We start from the raw sequence: 25,347 nt of genomic DNA, 5'->3' as shown, positions 1-25,347 counted from the left end.
GGAGGTGCCGTCTGTGCTGGGGGGGGGGGGGGGGAAACGGCAGATGACAAAGACACACCTGTTGCATTTTTTTTTAATCCCTCTCTCTCTCTCTCCTTCTCTAACCTCGGTCTCTGCACTGCTCTTGGCCTCAGAGTGAGTGTCGTGTTACAGGCAAAGAGAACAACAATAACAACAACAACAACAGCAGCCTCCTGTCTCTTGGATACGTATTATACAGTAGCGACGATGTGATGTTTATGGAGACTCGTGAAGGTCTATGGTGACACGGTCAACACTAGGTTTCCTGTTTTCTCTCTCTGTGTGGACAAATTTAGATTCTCTCCTCTCCCCGGGGGGGGAAACGGACTCATGTGTCTCGGTTTCCACAAAGAAACTGATTGTTTGAGAAACGGCCATCTCACATTTCTTCCTCTCTCTCTCTCTCTCTCTCTGTTTGTTTGGGGGGGGTTTTTCCTTGTGTTTTTTTTTTGTTTGAAGTTCAACCCAATCCTACACCACTGCGACTGGAGTCCACTTAAATCACCTATAGAACATGAATTGAGTGCGACTTCTGTTTGGAATCTCCTCCAGAGTTTCTGACCCAAATGGAGTGAATGCAGCCTCCTTTTGGCGAGGGATACTCGGACTCAGTATACAGACATGGCCTTTTGTGTGTGCCGTGGTGGTGGCGTTGTCCTGGCCTTAGAAGTAGGCCATCGTTTGAGTGGAGACGATTTTTTTTTTTTTTCTTGCGCACGGTTTGGCAGTAATGCTCTCCTCAAGACTGTGGCCCACAGAGGGATCGGTGTTTAACCCATTTTGACCTGGGAACGATTCTGCCAAAAAAAATGTCTTCTAAAATCCTGACTGTTTTCTTTTGAAAAAGCAGTTTTTCTATGTCAGTCGTTCTCAAACACTTTCATGTCACTTTTCACGATTCTTCAAAAATAGCAGACCTACGAGCTCGTAGCGCGCCACTCGGTGGCGCGCCACGAGCTTGTAGATCTGATATTTTTCAATAGCTAAAGCATAGCATAATGCTAACGCCAAAATGGTGTTAATGTGTGGCATCGAAGGACACCTTCACCACTGACTTGCAGGTCGTTCGTTGTAGACCGCTGGTTTCCTCTAACGTTTGAATGTCAAAAAAGTTCCCAAAAAGTGCTACTCATTAACCTGTGGAGCCGCCCGCCGTTTGAAGGTATTTGGTGCCAGCGGGGGGGACCCAAGAGAAGATCATATAGTTGTGTGAGATTAGTTGAAGTATAGAGCACCGAAGTCTGACGTCAATATCGGTATATAGAGGGCGCTATAAGTCCATAGGTTCATGTACTTTCTCGTTGATTGTGATCCCCATAGGGGGGATTTTTAGCCTCAAGAACTGGGCGTTTCACTCATATGGATATGAGGAATCAACTGACTGAGAGAGAAACACTATTGTTACTGCTGCTGAATTAGTTAGAATTTCGCTAGAAACAGACCGTATGAAATATGACTGACTGACTGACTGTCGTAAACGATACAAACGAGACACCTCCCTTGACAATATCGCACGAGACGGTTTGTTAATCTTTGGACCATATTATATGAGACGATTTTGAGCTGACCCCATGTTATTCTCCATTGAGAAAAAAAAGGTCCATGAACCAGGGGATGAGCGAGTGACGTCAGGACTTCGGCCAGCTCTATGCTGCCCTTACAAAGTGCAGTAACCACGAGGGATAAAACGGCTTGGTATTGGAGAAATATTGGAGGAAAAAAAAGGCCAGTAATAATTATACCTATACTGTAGACGAGGAGAGCGAAACCTATGATCTGAAAAGTCATCCTTTAGACAGTATACATTCTCTGATTGGATTTCCTTCAAACAAGGTTAACTCTGAAATTAAACACTTTCAACCCTTTTTTTGGGGGGCATGTCATAGGCAGGAACACTGTGGCGCGTTGTGAGTGAGCTTGTAAAGTGATTGAACTCTTAACACATTTTCCTGGGGTGCCCCTCAAGGACCCTCGGGGGGGGTCTGACGACACTATGACAACCACTGTATCAGTATAGTGGGCGGTTGAAAGCGATCCGACCCCGGGGGGGGGGGGGTGAATTGAGGAGAGACCGCTAAGCATAAGAGCTGTACTTGTTGTTGCTATGTGTGTAGGTTTTTTTGACGGGAGGAGTCGGGTTGATGCGCCAGTGTGACCTATATCTGTCACGGTAAGGAGAGACAGGCTCTAGAGTAGACGGGCCAGACAAAGGCCTTTCACCTGGACCTATACACAGTACTGCTTGTCATCTGGAGCACTGGGGGGGTCCCGCACCACGCACGCACACACACACACACACACACACACACACACCGACGCAGGCAAATACATGCTAGCATCCAAGTCCAAATACACTGACAAACGCATGCATCTCGCTCAACTGTCTCTCACACACACAGACACAGGCAAATACATGCTAGCATCCAAGTCCAAATACACTGACAAATGCATGCATCTCGCTCAACTGTCTCTCACACACACACACACACACACACACACAGACGCAGGCAAATACATGCTAGCATCCAAGTCCAAAGACACTGACAAACGCATGCATCTCTCTCAACTGTCTCTCACACACACACACACACACACACACACAGACGCAGGCAAATACATGCTAGCATCCAAGTCCAAAAACACTGACAAACGCATGCATCTCGCTCAACTGTCTCTCACACACACACACACACATACACACACACACACACACACACACACACACACACACACACACACACACGCAGGGCCATAAGGATGGTGTTACAGAGGAGTAATGGAAGTAGCAGCCGTGAAACAGCCACTTGTTCACTTACACATTACCGCTATAGGTTTGTGTGTGCGTGTGTGTGTGCGTGTGTGTGTGTGTGTGTGTGTGTGTGTGTGTGTGTTTGCGTCCGTGCACGTGGGGGGGAAACTATGAGCAAAGCTGTGCACATAGGAAGACCAGACCACTGAACTTCATTAATATATTTACTAATGGGATCAGCCGGTCAGCTTACACACACACACACACACACACTTGTTTCCAATCTTGAGTTCCTCAAGTGTGCACGCTTACCTCTTCAAGTACTCTCTTTCACTTTGGCTCTTCTCCCACTAAACACTATAAATGCAAACACTGACATACCAGCAAACACACAGTATACACACAAGAATGTGTATGTGTGCACGTACACATGCGTGAAAACGCACGCACACACACACTGTTCTATACTTGTTTTTGATGTTGGTGAGGGCCTCAGGTTTCAGTCAATCAGGCAGTCACCACCATACGCCAACCTTTCCTTCCTTTCTCTCCCTGTCTCTCTGTCTCTCTCTCTCTCTCGCCCTTTTCTTTTACAATGAAACCCGAGAAGGAATGACCAGCAGTGACTAATGAAAACCCCACCAAAGGGGAAAAAAATGGGACTCCTTTTCCCCTCTCCCTTCACTCCTTCCTGTCTTTCTTTAGATCTGGATGTTTTGAGTTATGACACCCAGAACAACACCACCGCCGCTATGATGGAGGCAAGCGCGCAGCAGATCCTTGCCTTGTTTTGATTTTTTTTTTTACTTTTCTCGTTTTCATTTTGTTCGTGCGAGCGGGGTGAAAGACGGAACAAACTGAAGCGGTGGAAAGAGAGCAGGAGAACTTCAACATTCATCAACCCCGGCCCTTTTTAAACCACTTAACCAAATCTCTTTGTCGGAAATATCCAACCTAAAAAAGAATCACCATATTTTAGGTTGGCTATATTCACGGCGAATGTTCGCCCCCCTCCCTCCCACCCCGTAGCGAATAGGAACGCTACGTTCAAGTGGTTACACCCCTGCGTGTCCCCCCCCCTGCTGTTTCTGTGTCCTGGTCTAAATGGGTTATGAAAACATTCTTATAGCATTCTTTACAAGTACAACAGCGTGATTTGTCTCCATCTGTGCGGCCATGTTGATTTTGTGGCAAACACTGTTTTCGAGTCATGCCTTCAAAACCCAGCTGAGAATGGTATTTTTCACTCTGTGCGTGTGTGTGTGTATGTGAGTGAGTACATGCACGTACAAGCACGCACGTAAGTGCACACGAACACACACACACACACACACACACACATCCCCCTGAGAAGTTTCTCATGTTTGCTATAGATCACATTGTTTAAATTGCTTCAGTCTTTCATTTCCTCTTGGTGGTGACCTCATAAAGCAGACCGGTCCCCGCTGAGTACATCTATCAGCTCTCAAAGTCGGGCCCTCATTACGGTGGGGGGGGGAGGGGGGGGGGGGTCGGGGTGGTCTCGGTTTTCCTTTCACCGCAACCTTTCCCAGGTCGTCGTGGGTTTCGTCGTTCGCGCTCGTAAAAAAAAAATGACGGATCGTTTTCCCCCCGCCGACACGAGGTTTAACACGTATTCCTAATTCGATTGATATAAAGGAGGGCGATTACATAAACTGACCCGAGTTTCTCTTTTCCTGGTTAGGTGATTTGACCTCGAACCACCGGAGCACCCGGTGGCCGGCGTTTGCTCTCTCAAAGAGAACCCTCTCAGTTCAAACCCTGGTGACACGTACGGTATATCACATGATAACAAAGAGCTTGTTCACACGCTGGGGGCGGCTGGGCTGGCTGTGTGAGGCAAGGCTGTGTTGGACTGGAAAACAAAAAAGGCAATGTTTAGATTCAACTCCATATAAACAGGGTTTGATCATCAGTGTTGTTAACTCTGGGAGTTTTATACGCTTGGGAGTGAAATTTACTGAGGACCTTCCTGTATGTGCAGTTATTTTACATGTTCAAATCACTGGTGTGTGTGTGTGTGTGTGTGTGTGTGTGTTTGGGGGGGGGCATACCTCAAGTCTGAATTCATTGCTCTATCTATAAGCACACAACATTTTCAATCATTCTAAAGGGCAACGCCTATAGCCTATATACTAGGGAACAGTTGCTGGTTAAGTCAACAAAGTGAGACGTGGTCGATGAAAAGTTGAGCGGCTCTTCATTTTTCGTTCCGAGGCCACCTGCTCTGCACGTTCTCTCAAACGAGAAGCACAACGTATCATATAAACAGGGCGACACGAGCGCTATAATATGCCTAATAGGGTCAACACACATTAGCCTCCGCAACTGCTATATGGAGGTTTTTTTAACCACTTAAGTCCTATGTGTACTTCGTCCACTAAGGTCCCCCCCCCCCCCCCAATTTTGGCCACTTAATTTATTTTCTCTATACCAAATCTCTTCGCTGATCTGTAAGCTTATAAAACAACACATCGGCAGGTTCACAAGGTGGTTCTTTCAATGGCGATGTTTGAAAAGATGCTCAGTACAACCACTGTCCCGCGGTCCCAGTCCACCCGTTTCAATGAAGCTGTACAGCTTATCTGCACTGATTCTTTTACTTTGTTCCCCCCCCTCCAGCTTTCACTATATAGTCCAGTGGCTGTCAAACTTTTTAATTTCAAGGACCCCCAGTTTGGGGTTATTAGGCCATGGACCCCCACATAATAACTCTGACACTGTCATAGTGTAGACAGTTACAGATAAAGGTCCACTTGGTTCTGACCCCACGGACGGAGGGCCTCGGGCTGGGGGTCCTTGGACCCCCACTTTGAGAACCACTGTTAGACTAAAGTATATAAGTCTGATCTCAATTAGACATTAACGAGGGGAGAGCTGTACACTTAACGGTTGTTCCTATCGTGTTTTTTGCTTTGTTCTTAATTGAGTTTCTTTTAATTCTTTATCATTTTTGTTTGTTTTTTTGTTTGTTTGTTTTGTTTTTCTTCCCTAATGACAGTCGATAATGAATATTATTCAAAGATGATTTTTATTTTCTTTATTTTTTTTAAAGAAAGCACTTTTGGTCTCCATGGGCTCTCACTTGTATATGTACATCTATATGAATATGTAAATGAACTAGATCTTATTTGGAAGGAGGAGGAGAAGAAATGCTTGTATTTTTGTTACCTTTTCTGCGTTTGGGAGAAAAAATAAAGATGTCGAATACTGATCGGAAATATCTTCATTCTTGTCTGATAATTATTCTGTAGAAGATTGTTGTTGCGACTGTAGGTCGCATTTACTATGAAAACATGCATCTCCCGGTATTGGTTTCGGGCTCCAGATATGGTCACGCCCTAATGACGTCACTCCTCCATATATGGTCACACCTCATGACATCACACCTCGATGTATGGTCACGCCTCATGACGTCACTCCTCCATATATGGTCACACCTCCATATATGGTCACACCTCATGACGTCACTCCTCCATATATGGTCACGCCTCATGACGTCACTCCTCCATATATGGTCACACCTCATGACGTCACTCCTCCATATATGATAGATAGAATTAGATGGATCTTTATTGTCATTGCTTGCGTGAGACAACGAAATTCAGTTCAGAGCTCCACCACTGGGCATACAAATAAATAACCATATACCGTACAATAACCCAAAGTGCAACAGTGCTGGTGCATGACGTCACGCCTACCATATATGGTCACGCCTCGTGACATCACGCCACCATATATGGCCATCTCCATAATATAAAGATCTCGACACTGACCTCATCTAACCCTGGATAAATGGAGAAGACTGGATCATCACCCAGATCTGCATAATATGGAGCCGGCCATGCAGCTATACACTACATCTGACCTCAAACCCTTAGATCTCCATATATGGAGCTGACCTGTCTCGCCCTCTTACTGGTATAATTAATGAGTTAAAATGAATAGTTGTAGTAGTAATGGTAGACTAGTAACAAATGGACTGGGTCCATTTGGTTCGTTTTATTGATTTTATAAACAGTTAGTAAATCATCAACACTTATAGTAACCAGTAAGACGCCTGTTGTGAATTATCTGCATGCTGTCTGACTGGCAGCCTCTGGTGGAGACACTCCCCATTCCCTGCATCCACAATCACACATGTGTTTGCCATCACACCACTCAACTCATTAGCCAATCACAGTCTATAGGTGTGCCACATATAACCAGCAACTCACCCCACACTTCTCACTCAGTCTCCAGCCTTCACACTGCAGGCAACATGCAGCACCTGCAGACCTCACTGAGTCTACCCACTACTCCAGCCATGCGTACTTGACCAAAGTAAGCCTTTGTTCCCATGTACTGTATAGACTTTAATATATTATTTGTACAACATGTTGATCGGTTATTACTCACTTTGCCATAATGTTGAGATAATATGCTGTATTCTGAGTACTTTGCCATTGCACTAGGTGCTAATGTATTCCTTTGTTTGTAGAAACCATGGATTAAGGAGATAATATACCTTGTTGTCACAAATATTTATTAACAGTTTGTAGAATTACAGTACATTTCAAGCACAAAACTCAATACAAAGACTGTCAACTGTGAGTGGACGACCCAATTAAGCATTACACTTGTTTACAACAGGGTCCACTTTGTTCAATTCATCAAGACTCGGGGTTTGATGGCCGGCCGGCCTTACCTGGATTGGTCCAGGTTTTTACGGTCTACTTAACACACACACACACACACACACACACACACACACACTCAACTCAAACCTGGTGGATTTCAGTGACTTCTGTTCCACTTGCATGTGAGCGTGATGTGTGCGTAGAGTTTGAAGAGTGTGTTTTGTGTTGCATTGCCGCCACCTACTGGACATTACGTGCATCTTTTTTTATTTCACAGTATATGCAGAATGGGTACATTTCAAACAAATTAAGCACAATACAGAAACTGTTACTGTGGCTGACACCATGATTAAGCATTACACTTGTTAACAGGTTCCAACATTTTCAATTAATCAGTATTTAAATAAACAGGAAATTATCATATAAAGGAACAAACATATACAGTAAGCCAGGGGAAAAGGAGGTGGGGGGACTCTGACTTTATTTACGGGGGGAAATTACGAATTGCAGCCTTCTGTAGGTGACCTTTGAGAGTGGTTTTGAAGGAGTCAAGAGATTCATGTCTTAATGGCTGTTGGTAGGGCGTTCCACATTTTGGTGGCATAGGAGCAAAATTAATTCCTGCGCATTATGGTATCTGGACGTAAAAACACATCCATATAGTAGTAGGCCTACATGCAGAAGAACCCATTTTGTACAAGTAGGCTATAGCCTATAAAAAGTCACTTATTCAGCAAAGTCATTCCAGTCATTTATGCACTTTATTAGTGTGAAACTGTCAATATGAAGTGTCAAACTATCAATATGTAACTGTCAATATGTAGCTATTTAAAAATAGCAGATCTACAAGCTCGCAGCGAGCTTGTAGATCTGCTATTTTGAAAAATCATGAAAATATTTATTTCAGAAAACTGGAGGATTTAGAAGAATTCTTTTAAACTTTGAGGTCAGGCCTAAACGGGTTAAGCATTATCACACACTTTATCGAAAATAATGGACGCAATGCCTGCATATCCGGTTGCAGCATTGTCACGTATACTTATATATTCTACTACCTATCAATCTGTCCGTACATGTCCGTGGCAAAGATTTTACACATTATAATGTGTAATATATTTTTTCTTAATTTGATCATGATAATACCATCTCCAGGTTTTCTTCAGAATATGTATGACACATGGTTTACTATGGCATAATATATATTCCATAGTTTGATTTGCAAGGACACACCCCTTGCAAATCAACTCTCTGAGGGTCTATACACATGGAACCAAATGGAGCTGTAAGGCTCCATTTGTACACTCTCAGTTATACTGGTCATTCAGGGCTATCTCTTTATGTGTTTCTGGTTCACTCATTTTGTATATGTCCGACATGGCAAAAAATTGAATTTTGACAAAAATGACGTCCACGACAATCCAACCTGGCGGTGACCAGTCTGGCTGCTCGAGAGCCTTACTTATACATTTTAGCTTTCTCAAATTAGTTTTCAAATGCTTCAACAGTACTACTAGCCCCGCCACTCCCCCATGCAGTCCCATACTAGAGCCTATTGGGCATAGCCTGGCTAATAAGCCAGACCGAGTCAGCCGAAAATTGCCTGCCGGCGGATTTGAGTCTGGGTTATTAGCCAGGCTATATATTGGGCAGGCTATACCCAAAGACATAACATGAATGGTAAATGGTGCATTTATATAGTGCCTTTATCGAAGGCGCTTTACGTAGATTGTGCATTACATTCACCCAATCATACACCGATTGCAGTGGAAGCCATGCAAGTATACCAACTGTCTATTGTACCAACCAACACATCGGGAGCAATTTGGGGTTCAGTGTCTTGCCCAAGGACACTTCGACATGTGGACAGGAGGAGCCGGGATTCAAACCACTGACCCATGGATCATTGGACGACCTGCTCTACCTCCTGAGCAAAGTAAAGTTACCATGTTTACCCAGGGTAACTGGACTAAGCTCAAGAACTCGTTTACAGCCTGGCCCTGCTCATGGAACATTTCTTGATAGGGGTTCAATGCCTTGCTCAAGGGCACTTCAGCGGTGGTAATTTTAACGTGCCGGTCCGGGGATACGAAGTATAGCCGCACAGTCACCCCTGAATTGTCAGGGATGCCGTCACACCTACCTAGTTGTGACGTCATCCCCTCCTTATATAAGGCATCCACGCCAGCACCAGTCTCTGTTCGATTATTAATTGTCAACCTTGTCTGTATTGAGATTCTAATTCTAAACCTGCAATTTAATCATTCTTAACTTGCTCCCAAAACTGAAGAACATCAAGACCACAACTATCCAACATCAAGATAACAACTCCTTGATAAGTTGTTAAGGTCAGCACTTTCCTGCTCTTGTGACCAAGACCTCCTCCATCCTTACATGAATGGCTGAACATGAAGTGTTTATGTTTATTAAAGGATCCCCATTAGTGACACATGAATGAGCCTCTCTATAGTCTTCCCGGGGTCCTGAATAAAACAAATGCAATACAGATGTATAGAACTAAAACAGAACAATAAAACAAAAAATAATTCACATTATAAAATTAAAATAAAATCTAGCAATAAACAAGTGTGTGTGTGTGTGTGCGTGTGAGAGAGAGAGAGAGAGAGAGAGAGAAAGAGACTTTCATCCATCCAGATTCCAGGGTTGCTGATTATATGAAACAGGGAAGAGGAGCCATGGGAGAGCCAGTGACGCAGTGGGACCGCTCGTCTGTCTGTCTCACTGCTGTCTCTTGGCAGGGGAACAGTTGTACGTACGCAGCCTATATACACCAGGACCCAGGAGTGGCTTTATCTGCCTCTGGTATACATAAACAGAGCTTTGGCTCCGACTGGAGCGCTGAGCGCTGGCATTTCCTGGCCAAGACACACACGCATGCATATACGCACATAGCACACACAGGGTATAGATGAGATGAGAGAGAGAGACAGAGAGATGAGATGTGAAGAATGTGAGCACTCCCTGGACAAATGGTACATTATTACAGACACACAGTCTTTCTCTTGAGATTCTGCCTTTAATGAGCATTTTATATTTAGAGAGAGAGGGAGAGAGAGACCTTTGACCTTTTTAAAGCACATTTATTAAAAACACTGCAATACAGAGGTCACGTGACGTCACAGTTTCAGTTATACTGTAAATTAAATTATATCTTATAGACAGAGAGAGAGAGAGAGAGAGAGAGAGAGAGAGAGAGAGCAGCATTAATTTTTCATGCACCCCACATATCTGGAACAACCTCTCCTAGAAATCTGCAGGCTACAGACCTCAATTATATAATCTGGGGGGGAAAAGTGATTCTGCCTAATTTCAACCTTTAATATTTTATTAAATTATCTTTTATGATGTTCTCTCTCTCTTTATAATGATCTGTGTCTTTATATCTCTATGTTTTATAATAAAAAATAAAAAATAACTTTCCTTGCCTTGGTGGCTTGAAATATAAAATAAGACATTTTTATACATTTTCCACTATAAGATATTATAGGCTTTTTTATACGAACCAGTGTAATTGATGGTATTTGATGTTACGCTGTCCGTCCGCTTAGTCAGGCCGTTTAGCTCAGTTGGTTAGAGCGTCGTGCTAATAACGCGAAGGTCGCGGGTTCGATCCCCGTAATGGCCACAGAAGTTTTGTTTGATTAATTAAACATGGTGGACACTCTTGTAAACAAGTGTAATGCTTAATTGGGTCGTCCACTCACAGTTAACGGTCTTTGTATTGAGTTTGCGCTTGAAATGTACTGTAATTCTGCAAACTGTTAATAAATATTTAAATCAATCAATCACTAACGGTAGAGGTCAGTAATTAGCATCGCGGTTTATCTATGGTCTATTTTGTCCCCTCTCGTCAGCCGTAACCTGTCTTATCACCGAAGTCCGGAAGCTAGGAGGTCCTTTTCCGCTCAAACTCCAACATGGTGAGCAGTATTTTCTCACGGTCCATCTCTGAAATAATCTTAAAACATCGCTTTCTGTCGTTGTAATATCACACGTTTATCAACGACACGCTATGATATCACATCTTTAGCGATGGTTAGGCTCCATATTAAACTCACAGCGAACGATGTTCTTTTATATACCGATGTTATTATAAACCAGTCCGCCAGCCCCCGCTCCACTCCTCGGCGCCGGGCTTCCATTTGACTGCAGTTAGCATCGTTGTTGCTAATTCATGTAGCGGAGTACGGAGCTCTATAAAGAAGAGTTTGAGTATTCCCCATTTTATATTTAATGCCTCAACTCGTCCGCTGTTAGTGCATGTGTCAATATTTGGCAAACGTATTTGTTTAACAATATTGTGGTGTTACCCGGTCGTAAAAAAAAATGCTACAACCAGAGTAATGGTCTGGGACTGCGGCTGCTAGTGGGGCATTAGCATGCTATGCTAAGCGGTCTGTCAATTGATGGTCTCACGTGTTATCCTTTCCACGCACAAACAAGTGTATATATTCCTGCGTTTGTCTTGTCTGTATTTATTAACGTGTGCGTGGTATTCTTTGACTGCAGGCACGAGGACCGAAGAAGCATCTCAAGCGCGTCGCAGCGCCCAAGCACTGGATGCTGGACAAGCTCACTGGAGTTTTTGTAAGTAAACTTGATTTTTTTTTTATCACTGGCCAGAAACGCAAAGAACATATCTACCAGTAGCTGTCATGCAACGAGTTGTCTTATTATACGTGCTCCTGTTTTGGGGGGCATCAGACACCCTCATTTGATGGGGGCATAAATTCATATCTGTGTCATAGGAGATGGTTGTGTAGGCTTCTCAGTCAAATTGTGCTTTAACTGGTTCAGTGTATCTGTGGCAAAGCCGGACAACGTCGCAATATAAGGCATTTGGATTTCAGTGGTTTGGATTATTTTTTATTTATTTATTATTTGTGCCCTTGACTCCTTGTAAGACAGGCAAGCATCTAGCCAGTGCCGCATTAGGGAAAGGAAAGGTACTATGTTTACCCAGGGTAACTGGACTAAGCTCAATAACTTGTTTACAGCCAGGCCAGTGCTCATAGAACATTTCATGGTAGAGGTTCAATGCCTTGTCCAAGGGCACTTCAGCGGTGGTCATTTTAACGTGCTGGTCCGGGGATACGAACTAGTGACCTTTCCGATATCAAGACCGCTCCGCAAACCGTTCGGCCACCGCTGCCTCACAGGACAGTTACAGATCGGGGTAGAGATGCATCCAAGCTTTCCGATTTTCCCCACTCCCCTCCCCGAACAGCCTTGTCTGTGTACCATAGAGACGTACCCCTGACTTGACTGTGTCCTCCTGTGTGCCCTGCTACTAGGCCCCTCGCCCTTCTACCGGTCCCCACAAGCTGAGGGAGTGCCTGCCCCTCATCATCTTCCTTAGGAACCGCCTGAAGTACGCCCTGACCGGTGATGAGGTCAAGAAAATCTGCATGCAGAGGTTCATCAAGGTCGATGGAAAGGTCCGCACCGACATCACCTACCCCGCTGGATTCATGGGTGAGTGTCTCAGTGGATGGAGTGAAGAGATGTAGAGAGGAATAAAATACTAAATGATTGTTTTTAACCCATTTAGGCCTGATATCGAAATTTCTTTCTGTATCAGTGGTGCTCCATATTTCATGTCAAGGACCCCAAAAACTATATGTAATTGGCCACCGACCCCCATCTGAAAATATGTTATTCCAGGAACCCCTCAGAAGAAAAGATTTTAGTTAAAAACGTTCGCTGTAAAATAATATATATTCAAATATTTGTGCTGCATTTTCACGATTTTTCTAAAATGGCAGACCTATAAGCTCGTAGCGTGGCACAGATAGATCTGTCTTCTTGGTACCTTGATTTGATTTCACAAATATTGGCTCTAGATGTATAATTTAGAATGTCATTTAAGCCCTATACTTTGTCACACAATAAGTGGCAAAAATAGCCAATCTAGATGCTCATGTTGGGCTTGTAGAAAGGCAGTTTTTGCCCATTATGTGCCAACTGCATGAGTGCAGTTGTAACGTACTGCAAGAGGGATCCTGATCATCCAGTACTAGGATCCTCTCACTTTATAGGAAGGAGCTATGATGACAATTTTTGGATTTGATCAGCGATGAAAATGCACAATCCATCCTCTAAGAAGTACTGAGCTCCACCTTTAAAAAGAAAAACACAATCTTATATGCCTGTTAATCTATTTTCAACCTCAAGTTGATTTCAATTTACCAGGTGTCACATTTAATATTTTGGAAAAAGTCTCATTCAGATGAATACCTCGACCCAACTTGGATTCTAGAATATCTCTTTTGGGGCTGAGACTAGCTGTAACAGTATTTTAGTTTTTTTTTTTTTTGTTGCTTTTATCCATTTTAATACTGAATGGACTGCCATGCAATTGAATTAACTGATGTTAGTTTGGGAGGTAGAAAACTAGCAGCCTTTCAGTTAAGACTGTCAAATATTGAGTTCTACAGTGAAATCCTGGACTTAAATAGGACCACTTTTCAACTTCTGAACAGCCCACAACCTTTCTATGGGAGACAAAATTGTGTGGTGAAGTGGTCCTTTAACAACGGTGCATTCCATCTAGACTAAGTTGACATGAATTAAACAAACTCGTATAGTGACGAGTGTTTTTGCCTGCTGCTAATCTTGTGGTTTAAAGTGTTATTCATTCAGTATGAGACGTCTTTGATTCTGCCTTTGAGCCAGGACATAGTTACCGAATCCACTATCGATGCTCCTAAGAGGATATTATGTTTTTTTTGAATAGCAAAGCTTGATGTGAGTGTTTTTACATTCACAAGCCAACCTTCTGGCTCTCTTGTGCACATTCTACGACGCAATTTATGTAAATGTTTTTTTTAGGGCTGGGTAATTTATCAATATAATATCTCGTTATGAGACTTAATGTCAGGTTTTGGATATGATGATATGGCATAAATGTGTTTTTATTTTCAGAAATCTTAGCAAAAATAGCCAATCTACAAGCTCATGATGTGTTGTAACTTATATTTGAACCATTTCTGAAAAGAAAATGCATAATCAGTGTATAATTAGCCTGCCGGATCTTGTCCCTATTGCTTAAATCTAGTTACTGTAAAAGATCAAATGTAATTGACACTAGCAGTGACAAGCTTTTGGAGCTGGTGTTTACAGAACTCATCTCCACACGTCTGTCCTCTGTCCTGGCACCGCAGGCCTCTCACCCAGTCAGGTCCTTCACCTCTGTTCTGTGCCAGCCAGCAGCTTCATGCCAAGGTGTGGCATTTTAATTTCCAAGGCCAGCAGAAGCCTCACACACTCAGTAGGGCAACGCCAGCCTATTTATATACATTAACACTAAGTGACACTGAGTGAGTGTTGCTTGTTTAAGTTGAAATTGTTGCCAGCGGTTGGTGAGGTTGTGTAAATTAATAAATCACTTGGACAGATGGCAACCGGTTTGTTTTTTAACATCCTAGTTGGCTGGTACATTTGATTAAATGGCTCCTGTGATTTTGGTGTCCCGTTATTTTCAGTGGCTTTCTGGTTTGTTGGTGACCAGGTAAAGAGAACTGCTTTAGGACCATTTCAAAGGTGTTAACTATCTTAAAAGCCTTCATATTTTCATCAGAGGTCTATCCTTGGCCCACTTCTTTTCTTTCCCCCTCTTCACTGAATCGATTCGGTGGTTGTGAGCTTGTAGATCTTCTATTTTTGCTGAATTTTAGCCCCAGAATGGAGAATGCCATGGTTTGTGTTTTTAATACTAATGTTTTTTTTTAAAACTTTATTACGACTAGATGTGGTCAGCATCGAGAAGACTGGAGAGCACTTCCGTCTTATCTATGATGTGAAGGGACGTTTCGCCATTCACCGCATCACAGCCGAGGAGTCCAAGGTGAGAGTTGAGCATCTTCCTGTTGTCTTAACTTATCGACATGTCATCTATGTATGTCAGTGTTGTCACGTAGGGTTGTGCTTGTGACAAAACTGTGTACTAAACCCTGACTGTTCTAGTAAAAATGTCATAGTTCACCAGGAGAGTTTAGTTTACAAACGGTGGGTGCAAAACCGGTGAAGAGTTGTGGTGGACTTGAACATTGGTTAAGGCTGCATCATGTCACTGCAAATTAGTTGATGTTGGATGTATTGTCACTCGTCAGTAGTCTATACTCATAAAGCGGATGGGACACTAGACAAGGCGTGTGTTATTTGGAGGATCTATCTAGTCTGTCACTTCCAGGGCAACCGTCCTACTGCTGCATCCGTAGTACTAGCTGGTTATTGATTGGCTTGCCAACGTGCCCTGGTGTGATTCACTAGACTAGAAGAGGATGAGGCTGTACCTGTTGCCATTTGTCTTGTCTCACTGTGGGGCTGCCCTGTTGAGTAGATTAATCACATTTTACAGTGTAATGCTTAAAGTGCAAGGCCACTGGGTTGTGCAGTTGCCTTGCCATGATAATATTTGCATATTTTGAAATTCAATTTCTAATCACTGAAGCAATTGATTTCTTGTCCACATCATGGTAAGAAACTACACAACCCAAACCTCTTCCAAAGTAGTCTTGCACTAAGCTGTAAATTTCCCCCACTTGATGAAAAGGGTGACTGGTTCAATCTGTGCATCGTAACTACTTGACCCATTCTGACCTGAGATCAGATTCATACGAGGTTTCCACTGGACACACACTGGTCTGATGAACCCATTCTGACCTGAGATCAGATTCTAAAAATGTCAGTCGTTCTTCGATTTTTCAAAAATAGCAGACCTACAAGCTCGTAGCGCGCCACTCGGTGGCGCGCTATGAGCTTGTAGATCTGCTATTTTTCAATAGCTAAAGCATGACATGGTGCTAACACCAAAATGGGTTCCCGTTCAGAATGGGTTAAACCATGGCCTGTATACTTTGTTGACCAGAGTCTTATCAGGGGTCTGTACTAGGCTCCCTCCATTTCTCCTACTTAAAGGCTCTTTGGAGACATTATATTTGCTAAATGTTTGCCTATTATGATATGACGGCACAGCATTCAGTAGGATCCTCTCACTTTATGGGAGTGTTGTCCTATCATGACATTTCCAGCACAGGGACGCTAGGGTTCACGCCATGTGGTCCCTTTATTTTAGTATGGTAGAGGAGTGCAGTTGTAACGTACTGCAAGAGGGATCCTGATCACCCAGTACTAGGATCACTCACTTCATAGGAAGGAGCTATGATGACATTTTTTGGATTTGATCAGCAATGAAAATGCACAATCCATCCTCTAAGAAGTTCTGAGCTCTTTTAAAATCTTAATAAAATAAGCAGTTGCCATAATAACAAACAGGCTCAAGCCATCTGCTGGGTAAATGCAGGAAGGAATTCCCCCATCTACTAGGGATGCACTACTTTTCGCCCTAACAGTATTTAGAGTTTCAGCATTGTTGAGTTTCATGACATACAAGCAGACTATCACAAATCACTTCCTCTGGTCATTTCTCTGAACCGCCAACACGGTTGCCCTGGCTGTTGACTTGTCTTTTTTTACTACAAGCTGTGCATGGATTGGCGTTTCTACCTAATTCGCCACATGTCAGATCTACACTGCCTTCCTCTGTTCACACTAAAAAGCTATAAAACGACCAAGCGTGGCCAGCTACATTTCTGCTGAGCAGTCATTGATGAAGATAGAGCCACACTGAGTAAGGGTTAAATGGCAAGAATGAGGTTTTAATTTAATTTACGGAACGGCAGAAAGTATGTGGGGGGGGGGGGAGAAGAGGTGGAAATGTTGAAACAAAACGTACAGCTTCATTGCTTCACTGAAACCTTAAGTTCATATACCGGTAGTTAAAGCCAGCTCAACTTTATTTTGACCTGAATGCAGGAAGGTGTATGTGGCAGTCTGTATCTTTAACGTCGCTGGCTTTAGTCGAGATTCACTAGCCTCTTTTGAGAATGAGAAGCACTGAAGCAGCCATTGGCCATACTAACTGTCCCCGTCTTCCTCGTTTTCAGTACAAGCTGTGCAAGGTGAAGAAGCTCCTGGTCGGCACCAAGGGAATCCCCCACCTGGTGACCCACGATGCCCGCACCATCCGCTACCCCGACCCCCTCATCAAGTCCAACGACACTGTCCGCATCGACCTGGAAACCGGCAAGATCACAGAGTACATCAAGTTTGACACTGGTAAGGCTTAATGGGTTGTCTCCACTGTACTCATCTGGGTGTTTGGTATGAAGAGAGATTTTTACTTGTCTGCCCGTGCCTTGGTGTGTGTGTGTGCGACACTGGCACGCAACCACATATAACAAGTCCTTCTTAACCCATTTTGGACGGGAACCCCTTTTGGTGTTTTAACTAAGCATTATGTTATACTTTAGCTATTGAAAAATAGCTTGTAGATCTACGAGCTTGTAGGTCTGCTATTTTTGAAAAATCGTAAAAATGCGGCACAAATCTTTGAATATAATATACTCCTTTTTTTTTTACGTCATCCTAAATCAGTAAATGGGTTAAGAAATTATCTTCTGTTGAGTGGTTTTGTATTTATCGGTTAAGTTTCTCTGTTTTCTCAAAGACTTACAGGTACTGATGTGATTACGATATGGAGCACTGACTATTCTAATTTCCTGACGTACACTACAGTGATAAATGTGATAAATCTACTAATACTGATGAGATGTGGAGCATTGATGACAGTTCTAATTGCCTGATGTACAGTGAAATGTGCAGTCTCTAAGAAGTTCTGAGCTCCTCAAATAAAATTATTGATATTTATTTTGTAAGTCTGCCATTTATGCTATTTGTTGAAGTATAAAGGACTTAAGTGGTCATGGCAAACTTATGGATGGTAGTTTTCATGCAAGCCTAACCACCTGGTGTTCTGTCCCCTCCCTGCAGGTAACCTGTGCATGGTGACAGGAGGTGCTAACTTGGGGCGTATTGGCATGATCACCAACAGGGAGCGCCACCCTGGCTCCTTTGATGTGGTGCACGTCAAGGACACCGCCGGCAACACATTTGCTACCAGGCTGGCCAACATTTTTGTAATTGGCAAGGTGAGGAAGGGCTTGCATAAGAAATGGAACATGACGTACAGAAACTCACGAGGCCCTCTGTAGCTGTGGCAACAGGACATAATGCTCTGCAATGAAATGTACTGCCCATCACTCGCAAAAGTCCTCTTACATGCAAGTGTAAAAGTTCCTCCTACTATAGAGTGGTTTTGACTCGATCTGTTAGTCTTAAAGCTTTTCTCAGACTTACTAACACTGATGAGATATGGAGCATTGATGACAGTTCTAATTGCCTGATGTACAGTGAAATGTGCATTCTCTAAGAAGTTCTGAGCTCCTCCTATATAAAAAGAAATATTTTTTTATTTTTGCCAAAGCATAAAGGGACATTTCACCTCTGGAAGAAACTGCAGTCACTCAATGTTAATGGCATTTGTAGTAGATAACGGTAGCACAATTTGAAATTTGCACCCTATGGCCAGAAAAGGTCTGTTTGACTAGAGGGACTTTGTAGCCCAGGAAAGTGTTTCTCGTGTCCTAAATATCATTAAAATATGCTCTGGTTGAAAAAGGGGCGAAGTGGCCCTTTAAGCATTTCTTGTCTGCACTCTGCAGGGCAGATGAGATGCTTTTCACAGAGTCTACAAAAACCCCACTTAAACGCTATACTTAGTAAAACAGTACTTACAGTAGTTGACCGGGATTGGCTCTGTACTTTTAGCTATATAAACTGGTAGATCGCTCTTTTGAATCTAGAGTAAATGAAGAATGACTCTTGACGGCATTTCCCTTTCACCGACTTGTTGTTTGTTCTTTCTAACCCCTCTACCTGGTCTGTGTTCCACAGGGCAACAAGCCTTGGGTTTCCCTGCCCAGAGGAAAGGGTATCCGCCTGACCATTGCCGAGGAGAGAGACAAAAGGATGGCAGCCAAGCAGGGCAGCAGCTAAACCAACGGCCCATGTTTAAATAAACTGTTGTATACAAAAGATTACAGTTTTGTTTTGGTGTGATTTCTTTAATGCCGCATGCGTTTGCCCCCCTGCATACATTGATCACCACAATGTGATTCCACTTTAGGAATTGAATTGAGGAAGTTGTGTAAAACTGTAAGTAAGTTTGGCAGAAAAAGTTAGTCTTATACTGTGTAGGTATGTTGCATTGTTAAATGTATAATTTGAAGGTAAATGTTGGAACGAGTGAATAAATTCTCCCATGCAACAACATTTGGTGTACTGTAAAAGTTAAGTCACTTTTTTTTTTATATATATTTTTTATCCCACGATTTTGTAACTCATTTTTCACCCCTGTGTCAATCATCTAATGTGATCCTGGGCTCTACACACCCTCCACCAACCTAGTCCCAATATATGGGGGACAAGGGGAGAGCAACGGATTTGAACTCACACTTCCTTCATGCCTGAGTGTCCAAGTTGCTCCTTTACACCTGACGGGGGATTTTCCCTGGTTGGACGTAGCGCGTGGAAGGAACACGTTATTCCAACCAGTTCCTTTCCCCCTCCATCAGGCGCCCCGGCTGGCCAGGGGGAGGCAGTTTAGTGACCAGGATTACTGCATGTTTTTTGTGAGGGTACCTACCCTAGGGGACACGGGGAGAACATGCAAACTCCACACAGAAAGGCCCTTTCGCCAACCCCGCCTTCGGGTATGGGCACTGATGACGCGGAGGAGGAAACACGCCGCCAGCACCCACAGCGTCCCGAGCAGGAATCGAACCCAGGACCTTCTAGCTGTGAGGCGACAGCACTACCAACTGTGCCACCGTGCCCCCAGTTAAGTCACTTTTGATCATAAACTGAATGCTTCACAAGTAACTTGTAATTTAAACTTCAGTGTAGTTTATTTTTGTCTTCAGAGCACGAGCAGTGCATATGGTGCCATCAGATTAATGATTGAGATTAGTGTATTTGGGATTAGTATTGGTGTTACTACTGCACATGTACACTGATTCTGTGTCCGTAATAATTTTGTTTACGAAAACTATAAGACTAAGATTTTTGATATTTGGTCGACTAAGACTTAATAATTTCAGAATACTAAGACTAAATGGTGTGGTGTTCAAAAGACTAAATATAATGGCAACAACATTGCATTAAGGCTAAAATAAATACTAATATAGATTTTGTTATTTGGTTAATGAAGACTAGACTTTTGAGATGAGGATGCAGACAATTTGGATTGGGTGAAAAAAAATCTAAATATCTGGTATGATTTATATGTAGGAACTTGGACATTAAATGCAGGCTTCCACATTAATGAAATTCCTGGAAATATTTTGAAATGTCCTATAATTTGGAAAACCTTACAGGCTGGAAAAGTATTGGAATTTATCGATTTTTATCATGAGACTCCTTCACTCAAGACAGTCTTGGTGCATTGATATGATATCACACTGGTGTAAGCATTAATGGAGTGAAATACTTTGGAGAAGTACAGAAAATGTATCGTTGCAAATGTGGGAACCCTGTAAATGGTGCTGTAGGTGACGACATGGATTGCAACTTGACCAACTAAATAAGAAGGTACACTGATGCTTTGCTATTGGTAACTTTTTCAATGCTTTGAATCATTACGGAACGTTTGCCATCAACTCATTATTTGGGGCAGATTTGACAATGTAATACTCTTACTGCAAAACAGATGAACTATTTATTTTAAATTAGCAGAGCTTAAGCTTGTAGATTATTACAAGCTCATGTTATTCTAGCTATTCGTTGTTTGGTCAAGTATATAGTAGTATAGTATAGTATATAGCGCTTAAGGTTGTTGACTGCTGCCTTTGTTTAGGCGTCTCATCAAGAAGACTTTGAAGCTAACCTGGATAGTTGACTAAATTATAGATGGTACAAATGTGTCAGTGACTTAGAATAAACTCGGGCCATCTGGCCAGCATGTTCTCAGCAGTAGGCGAGCCAGAAGGAGATGTACTGTACTGTACTGTATGTGGGCTGGTGTGTAGTATATGGCAGATGTGATGTGATGGAAATCTGGATGGTTTGAGGGACCTCAGGGCTAGAAGTCTTGGGCTGCAAAAGGTTTTAGAAACCCCTGCAAGATCACCTACACCCAGAACATGGAACAGCAAGCGGAACATAATATCTTTCCAGAACAATGGCCCCTTTTTCATGTCAAAGACCTGCAAATGAATATGTACTGTATATGTGGCCGCTAAAAATATAATTTGTAGTACGGACCCCCATAGCAGAAGACTAAATGATTCCAAATTCTTCAAACATTTTCCAGACTTTTCTAAATGTTTCAAATTCTATAGCCGATCTACAAGCTCACAACTTGTCACATCGCAAAGCGCTGTAGCTTGAAGACCAGCTATTTCCGAACATCCAGAGTATCAAAATGGGGTTCAAGTGGTTAAAATGTTAATCATTTAGCTGGGGACTCCCTGGAACCCCCCCCCCCCCCCCCCCCAAGGACCCTGGGGGTCCCCGGGGCCAAACCCCACTTTGAGAACCACTGATCTATAGAAGATGGAGCTCATGTCTGGTCAAACAACATAATGTCAACATAATGTCCACTAGCACGTTGAAACCTGTGACATATTTACATTGATGGTATCTGGCTCCCTAGTAGCTGTGTAGCATCACTTGCTCTCCTGCCTCTAAATTCATCCCTCCTTCCCTCCCTCCCTCCCTCCATCCATCCATCCCATGCTCCCAATCCCATCTGTTTCTTTTTCTCTACTCTGATGCTAATCTCTGGTCTCGCTCCACTCATCCCTGCCCCCCCCCCCCCCCCCTCTCCCTACTCTAGCTGTGTCTGTCGCCATCTCTCCTCCTTTCTGCTCGTTTGATTCATTTCCGTCCCTGTGACGTGTTTTCATGTCATCCCTCGTTCATCCGATTCCCTCTTTCGTTCTGATCCCTTTTTAAGCGGTGCTTAATCTCCTTTTTTTTGTTGTTGTTGTTTTTGCACTTGTCATTTTTGTCGTCCCATTTCAAACCCCTCTGTGTGTCTCGGTTCGTCGATCGGCCTATCGGTTCATCATTTGGTCAATCAATTAATTGATCAGTTTATCATTCAGGTTTATCACTTTATCAATCAGTCTATCAATGTCAATCAGTCTATCACGTCATTGATCAGGGCTATTACTGATATCTCTGTTGTCATTTCATCCGTTACCTAGTTTCATGTCATCTCACCACCTCCCCACCTATCTTTTCTCTCCTTGTGTTCATCATCCAACTCCTTGTCTGTTATCCCGCCACTCTCATACCCACCCAGCCCCTGACTCTTCCTCTCTTCCACTTCCTCTTGTCTATTTGTCCACATCTCTCATCCTCCAACTATCCTTCCACCTCTCCCTCTCCCTCTCCCTCTCCATCTCTCTCTCTCTCTCTCTCTCTCTCTGTCTCTCTCTCTCTCTCTCTCCCTCGCTCTGTTTTTCTAGACTTCAGTACCTGTCCATATGGCGACTGCTGCGAGCCAGCCTGCTCTGCACCGCAGAAGTCTGGCCTGCACACACAAACACGCACACATGCACGTGTACGTGCATTCATGTGTGATAGAGCTCTCCTCTGCAGTGACCTGGACTTTAGACCTGTGTGTGTGTGTGTGTGTGTGTGCGTGCGTGTGTGAGTGGAGCGTAGGCGTGCAGGCAGGGTATCTCACGACAGGTCTGACCGTCTGCTCTTTGACAGCCCGTACGGTACATACTCATACATCATCGCTTGGGGGGGGCTATAGTGGGGACATCGCGCCAACGAGTTCTGCCAACATGCATCGCACGCTTTACTTACACACCACCGCGCTGTGTGTGTACAGTACACACACTGTGTATGCATACATTATGCAGTAAAAAAAACAACATTCACTCGGTACCCGCGTGACATGAAATATATTAGGCTATGAATGTACCGCTATGTGTCATGAAAGATTTAGCAAAATGGGAAATAATAACCCCCCCCCCCCTGGGAAATATGTAAAAAGAGAAAAGTAAATAAGCACACGTGTGTCTCTGACAGGCGTTGACATAACCTGTCATCACACCCACCAGACCAGAGGGATCCAATCAGAATGCTCCGAGGCGGTTAGTCGTTAGTGCTAGATTGGATGGGCCGGATGGAGAGGGTGAGTTTTGGATCACTTGTCAAGCTGAATAAAGAACAGTTTTGTTTTTATACGTACAAGTTTGTACTAACAACAAGGCATTAAACAAGGCAGGTGTGTGCAGGCAACTTGATCGCAGAGCAGCTTGCTCGAGTGCGCCTCGCGAGCCTCGAGGTGTCTCAACGACAGTGGACAGAATAGGCTCAGGGCCTAAACCCTAACCTTTCTGTGGTTATAGGCTAATTTGGGCCCTATAAACTATTAAGGAAAGCACTTATTTTGAAATTGTGCATACGTTAAGTGACTCAATACATTCTTCCCTCTCAAATCAATGAAAATAAATGTTCAAACATAATTAGCAAGAAGACAGCCTTTGTTTAACAAAACTCCACTGTTGTAGAATAGACGGTTCTCTTGTTGGCTAAGGTGAAAACACATTGCCCATTGACATTGAGCATGACACCTTCATTCAGCGTGTTGATTTTGACCTCATTTCTCTACGGTCCGCAGGTTATGCAGTGCAACAACATGCATCTGTGATTAGAAATGATCTTTTTATGAGGATTCATTGTGTGTCATTCAGGTGACCTCTTTGTGAAACCAAGTTCATTGCTGAATATAATATGCCATGTATCTCATGCATGGGACTGCTCTCCATTGCTTTAAATGAGTAGGACCTCCCTGTACACTCAACTGCAGTGTGCGTAAATAATGTGTATTAGTTAGTGTATACGTTTTAGTGTTAGTTTTAGGAATTCACGAGTTTAAGTTTCCCTTCTTATTTAGTTTTAGTCTTAGTTTTATAATAGTGAAGATGTGGTGCACATCACACACTGCATATTGATCGATCATGCAGTTAAAGTCAAATGCATGTAGAACATATCCCCAGTTCCCTCAGATCCATTAACTCCTTCAATATTTCTTTAAAGTGTCTATCGATCATTACTCATCTCCAAACACCATGCTCCTGTTTCTAAATGCCTCTGATTGTTCTCTCTTTCCTTACATCATCACTTACTATCAGCTATTTACTATTTTCAAGTGCATGTTTGTACTCGGTCACGGGTGTATGGACAATGTTGTTAATGCATGTCTGTCATGATGCTCGGCCTGATATCCCCTTTATTATTATTTTAAACAGTTTTAAAATAGTTAAAATTGCTAAACTACAAGTTCACAACATGTCGATGTAGATTGTCTAGTTGAACTATTTCTAAAATGTTTTAAAATAGTAATAGATGGCAAATAAGTTCAGGGGTTTAAGGGGTAAGGGCAAGATCGGGCCCTCAACTATGTTGTCCCCATTTTAATGTGACTGAGACCGGTTTCAAGTAAAAACACACGTACTGCACTGTTTGAAATATGAGACGAACCAGGCTTGAGCTCTGCTCTGCAGAGCCCTGTGAGCACAAAGAACAATTGCATAAAATTCCTACAAACACATGCTGACACACGCACATGCATGTTTTGCACATTCATGCAAATGCTGACACACACACACACACACACACACACACACACACACACACACACACACACACACAGACGTTGTAACCCTAAGGTATATACAGGGGGATTGTTCCTTTAACTGTGTTGACGGGCTGAGGCTCGGACGAGGAGTATTATGGGATATCTTGTGTTTTACTTGCTGTTCTGGTGTGCAGTGGAAGCGGTCGCGCTAATCAGAGGAAGAGACATATTGTTTTGTGTGTTTACTACGGAGACTCGATACAGAATTAGAACCCTGGTTGATCACGTTTGTCCTTTTGAATTATCATTTTGTTTATTAAATCACCAGTTCTGCAACACGGACACGGGCCAGAGGCCTTGTGTGATGTCAGCTGTGTCCCCTTGCATGCCCAATTGCCCATATATGGAGTGTTTTG

General features: G+C 43.1%; 2 protein-coding genes across 3 annotated transcripts in view; both read left to right on the top strand.

Moving 5' to 3' along the window:
• The window catches only part of phka1a (phosphorylase kinase, alpha 1a (muscle)), a 292,774-nt gene that overhangs the window by 107,703 nt on the left and 159,724 nt on the right, over positions 1-25,347 (top strand). The gene's annotated exons all lie outside the window — the stretch shown is intronic.
• Positions 11,302-19,370, top strand: LOC308335571 (small ribosomal subunit protein eS4). 2 transcript variants are annotated; one of them, XM_080792646.1, is made up of 7 exons: positions 11,302-11,348; positions 11,938-12,015; positions 12,723-12,903; positions 15,177-15,274; positions 17,376-17,547; positions 18,262-18,419; positions 19,225-19,370. In XM_080792646.1, the coding sequence occupies exons 1-7, from the start codon at positions 11,346-11,348 to the stop codon at positions 19,324-19,326; spliced, it is 792 nt and encodes a 263-aa protein (XP_080648772.1). In that variant the 5' UTR covers positions 11,302-11,345; the 3' UTR covers positions 19,327-19,370. The 2 variants fall into 2 exon arrangements, with proteins under 2 accessions (XP_080648772.1, XP_080648773.1); XM_080792647.1 differs by lacking the exon at positions 11,302-11,348 and adding an exon at positions 11,441-11,463.

This window comes from Protomyctophum bolini (assembly GCF_963924005.1).
Source record: "Protomyctophum bolini genome assembly, chromosome: 20".
NCBI classification, from domain to species: domain Eukaryota; kingdom Metazoa; phylum Chordata; class Actinopteri; order Myctophiformes; family Myctophidae; genus Protomyctophum; species Protomyctophum bolini.
Note: the sequence above shows the minus strand (reverse complement) of the source record. Positions and strands in the feature narration are given on the sequence as shown.